Source organism: Frankliniella occidentalis, unplaced genomic scaffold (assembly GCF_000697945.3).
Source record: "Frankliniella occidentalis isolate FOCC.00 unplaced genomic scaffold, Focc_3.1 Scaffold44, whole genome shotgun sequence".
Classification (NCBI taxonomy): Eukaryota; Metazoa; Arthropoda; class Insecta; order Thysanoptera; family Thripidae; genus Frankliniella; species Frankliniella occidentalis.
This window is the reverse complement of record NW_026267174.1, coordinates 49,124-54,105: the sequence shown is the minus strand read 5'-3', so window position 1 is coordinate 54,105 and position 4,982 is coordinate 49,124. Positions and strand designations below refer to the sequence as shown.

The 4,982-nt window shown below is 54.1% G+C and overlaps 1 protein-coding gene across 1 annotated transcript in view; it reads left to right on the top strand.

Moving 5' to 3' along the window:
• LOC113206066 (potassium voltage-gated channel subfamily H member 8) overlaps nt 1-4,982 on the top strand; it is a 121,075-nt gene that overhangs the window by 107,758 nt on the left and 8,335 nt on the right. Inside the window, exon 9 of the mRNA XM_052266904.1 lies at nt 3,978-4,191. Within this exon, the coding sequence (XP_052122864.1) occupies nt 3,978-4,191 (214 nt within the window). The remainder of the gene's footprint in view (nt 1-3,977; nt 4,192-4,982) is intronic.

Genomic DNA, 4,982 nt, shown 5'->3' with positions numbered 1-4,982 from the left:
GGGGGGGGGCACTGGAAACGCAAGTGTGTGAATGTCGCTCACTAGTAGGTGTGTGAATATCCATTCGCACACTGCAGGAGGTAAGCGTGTGTACATTTTTCTTAGAAAATTCACACGTTTACCCTCCTAACTGTACAAATGGATATTCGCACACCAACACGTGAGCGACATTCACACACTTGCGTTACCACTAGGTCCGGGGGGCAACTTGCAGGGGAGGCTGCGCCGCACGCTGCCCTACCCAGCCCAGCCAGCCCAGCCCGGTAGGCAGGCACGGCGACGCGCCGCCGCCGGCGGGGTGGCCTAATCCAGCCTTTGCAGGGTGGGTGGGTGCAAGAGAAGGAACCGGAGAGAGGATTGAGGGGGGAGAGAGAGAGAGAGAGAGAGATTCGCTCCTCGCGTCTCCCTGTCGGCCGCCAGCCTCTTCTTTCGGCTGCCGAAATAGAAATAATGGGATGTCGCGTAGTGGATTGGGGCCTTTGATTCTCGGGGAGCATGGAGGAACATCCTCTTCCCTCTCTTCCCTCCGGGCCGGGCAGGGCTCGGCAGGGCCTCGGGGCCTAGCCACCCGGGTGTTGACGAAAGCAACAGCCCTCCGCCCCCCGTCCTATCTCCCCCACCCCCCTCCCCACGTCCCCCCTTGCTCTGCAAACTCTGCCGGCCCACCACACGAAACCCACAAACAGACCGGGCTGCACGATGCGGTTTAGTGAATCCAACAGTGTGGGCGATGGGAGGGGTGGGCGGTTCAATGGCGACACCCGAGACGGCAAATCGAGCCCCGCCCGGCCTGCCCGGCCCGCCTCGCCGCGCTCTCTGGCGAGCCCTCCATCCCCCCGCGCGAGGCCACGTGGCCGGAGGAAGGGCGCTGCCGGGCTGACTAAACGTGCTAACAATAACCCGGGCCGTGGACTGTGACCAAACGTGCGCACGTTCCTGAGGATAATTCTACCTTAGTTAGTTTGTAAAAGTCGCAGTTCTGTTGACATTTGCCTTTTAACCCGCGTGCACCTTGCACACTGCAAAATGCTTGCAAAGAATAGGTTCGTATTGCAAACTATTTTCTTTGCAGCTTGCAAAGAATTTTCAAGCATCGTAATACGAACTAGGTCTTCGCAAGCTTGCAAACTATTTCTTTGCAATGCTAACACATTGTTTGCAAGGATTCTGCCAGGTTGCAAAGAACTTCTTTGCAATACGAACTGATTCTTGGCAATACAAAGCTCTCAAATTCTTTGCAACGTTGCAAAGAAAATAGTTTGCAAGCATTTTACAGTGCAGTAGCTGCCTAAATTTAGGGGGTGATTGACCGTGGATAAGGTATACACACACACTGTAATTCCTAAAGGCAACTTTTTTAGCGGTTGCCTTTGTTGTTACTCCCCAGGCAGTGAGAAATCGTGAATGTTGCCCCTAGGGAGGCAACAACCGAAAGTGTCCGGGCTCAAGGCAACATTTGTTGCCTCTGCCGCAAAGTCTGCCTTGCCGCGGGGAAGAATGTTACCCTTTGCGTAAAGGCAACTTTTGTCGCCGTGCGGGCGGCTACCTTCTAATCCCCGCCTCTGCGGGACAAAAGTATCCTTTGGGTGGTGTTGCCCGCATAGGCGTTGAAAAAGTTTCCTTTTTGAAAGGCGACTCTTATCCCCGTGTATTCGATAAGTTTTGGTGCCCGCATAGGCGTTAAAAAAGTTTCCTTTTTGAAAGGCGACTATTGTCCTCGTGTATTCGACAAGTTTAGGTGCCGTGTTCAACTGACACTAAGCAACCTCACTGCTGTAGGCCTATTTATTCGTCTCCCCGGAGGGGGAGGGACGGAGGAAGAGGAGGGGGAGGGCAAGCGGCGTGCCCGGCGGTGTCGGGCCGGCGAGACAAAGGCTGGAATGTGTTTCGTCGTCCGGACTCGCCCCCGCATCGGGCTCAATGGCTCAGTTGGTTGCGAACGAGGCGAGGACGCTGAGTTGCCAGCGCCGGGTTCAGGTCCCGGCGCTGGCAGCGGTAGGCGTGTATCCTTCTATGTAGCAGCCAAAAAGCCATGATGTTAGCCTACAAGGGCGTTACCAACTCGGATGACCGTAGGAATTCGGAATAGCGAAGGGGCGATGCCTCGATGCGAACACCAGGGCACACCTTCCCAAACAAATGATTTTTTAAATTTTTCTTTAAATATTGGCAGTTTGCTACTGGTTCTGTTGGTAGAACTATTCTCCCAAGATCCACATCTCTGCGGAGAAAGGTAGTCGCCGTGCGCGCAAGGGGATCATTCGCCGCACCAAGCAGCAGAAATCTTGCCTCCCTGCGCGGAGGGACTGTCCGTGCGCGCGGTAGAAAAAGTTGCCTTTGGGAGGGGGGCGGGAGTATCCCCGCGCACGGCTCGTTCCGTCGCCGCGCCCGCCCGCACAGATGCCGCCGTGCGCGGGGGAACGAAACTCCCCATGCGCGCGGTAGAAAAAGTTGCCTTTGGTTGGGGGACGGGAGTATCCCCGCGCTGGGCTCGTTCTGTCGCCGCGCCCGCCCGCACAAATGTTGCCTTTCTGCGGGAAACTGGAGGCTCCCTAATCATGGCGACGTCTCAGGCATGTTGCCCTCACCAGAGCATCTTTTTGTACAAATACCCCGGCCGACACAAAAGTTGCCTTTAGGAATCACAGTGCATGACCCTTATGCATTTTATTGTGCATCAGCATGCAGATTTTCAGACAGCCAAAACTATGCACAAATTTTATGCATGATTATGTACAAATTGTGAATAATTATGCACCAACTCTACATATGGTTCTGCAAAAAATTGTGCATAACACTATGGCTGTATAAAATTTTGCATGTTTATGCACAACACAAATGCATAAAGATCTAGTGTGTATAGAGTTTGATAAACACCATTTGAAAATTCGACAAAACGCGTCAAATTCGCCTATTTTATGTCGTTTCCCCATCAGTATCGGTACTTTGTCCTCACAATGGGCAATGTTAAGGATCCACCTCACTGTGTGGAACGCCTCCGCATGCATCGCGCCGCAGCCCCCGGGGGCACTGGCGGCCGACAGGGCGCTGGCTGTAAACTTTTTGATGTACGACCCGCGGCCGACTTTATCGCCTGACTTTCAATCCGAGACGATCCCCTCAGCGTCGCTGTATGCAGCGATGCACTCTGGCACCGGGGCAGCTGCGCGACAGGCTGTCGGGTGAGTGGCCTACCCGAGGCTTGACAGGATAACCTCCAGGATGTAGCCACATCTGCGCGCGTGTTGGGCGGGTGGCCTACCCGAGGCTTGACAGGCTGTCCGCCTGGAGATGGCCACATCCGCGCGCGGGTGTTGGGCGGGTGGCCTACTCTGGGTTTCGCAGGCTGACCGCCTAAAGGTGGCCACATCCCGGCGCGGGTGTTGGGCGGGTGGCCTACCCGAGGCTTGACAGGCTGGCCGCCTGGAGGTGGCCACATCCGCGCGCGGGTGTTGGGTGGGTGGCCTACCCTGCGTTTCGCAGGCTGACCGCCTGGAGGTGGCCACATCCCGGCGCGGGTGTTGGGCGGGTGGCCTACCCGAGGCTTGACAGGCTGACCGCCTGAAGGTGGCAGCATCTGCGCGTGGGTGTTAGGCGGGTGGCGTACCCTGGGCTTAGCAGGCTGACTGCCTGCACTCTTTTGTCGCGACTTGTCAGCTGCAGCTGGGAGTGCGGTCCATAAATCGTGTCGCACTGTGGGCAATACAGTAAATTTACAACATATTTTACATTTACGATTTACAGAATATGTTCGAAACTAGAAACGACAGCGCGTTCTTTATCGCCAATGGATTAAAAGCCTATACAAATGTCCTAATTAACAATATGAACCTGTTATTTTACAACACACGTCTTGTAAATTTTTCTGTAACCCTTACAAGAATTTCTCACAGTGAGCATGCTGATATCTTGTTTCTCTGTTTTTTGTGCCATTGGACGTGTTCTATACAAAATTGCAGTCCCCCGTGTTCCTCCAGGAGTCGGGGCACGGCCAGATCCATCTCCTGAAGCTGACCCGCCTACTGCGTCTCGCCCGACTGCTGCAGAAGATGGACCGCTACTCGCAGTACTCGGCTATGATCCTCACCATGCTCATGTTCTTCTTCACGCTCCTGGCGCACTGGCTGGCCTGCGTCTGGTTCGTCATCGCCGAGCGTGAGCGCGCCATGAACCGCAAAGAGTGGGACCTTGGTGAGTACGATGGCTTTCGTTTGAGTAGTCAGTTCTCTCTACATCGCGTGCAATTCAAGATACACCGTATTGCGATGAAACTACAGAAACTGCTGAATGTTTGAAAACTTGCACATAAGTCAGTGTTGGTTTTTTTTTCGTCTCTGCCTCTCTTTTATACTCATTGTTGTTTGGGAGAAGTGTGCCTATATTGGCCTTTGTCTCCGTCGATAAATGCCAGTAGGAGTATAATAAGCGGCTCAAACCAACAGTCCGTCTCGGCCCAGCCAGAACATTAAGTAATGTTGTAGGAATAGACAAACAATCTACCGTTACCAACGTGGACGTATCACCGGCACTGGCTCGTGTGGGTCACCGTCCTGCTCTTGCAGCAAACGGAACTTCAATCACAGCGAATCGCAGTTCCACCAATAAAGTTCACTTCATCGTTACCCCTTTGAAAAGAAAACCCGAGAGAGAGAGGGGGGGGGGGGTTGCATCCCAGTCGAAGCTGACCTGTGGTCCTTCCTTCCTTGCCCAGCGCCGGTGGGGGTCGAGAGCATAGAGAGGGCCTCTTCAGTCGAGAGCTTCTCCCCAGCATCCTGCTCTTTTGGCCCTGGCTGGAATTGTCATCAAGGAAAGAGACCTTTGGCTTGGTTTCTATAGTCTCTCTCTCTCTCTCTCTCTCTCTCTCTCTCTCTCTCTCTCTCTCTCTCTCTCTCTTAATCCCTCTCCCTCCCTCCCAGAATTCTCTCAAATTCTCCCTTCTCTGTTTATCTGGCCACCCTGACGCCGTCCGTGGACTCCCTAGG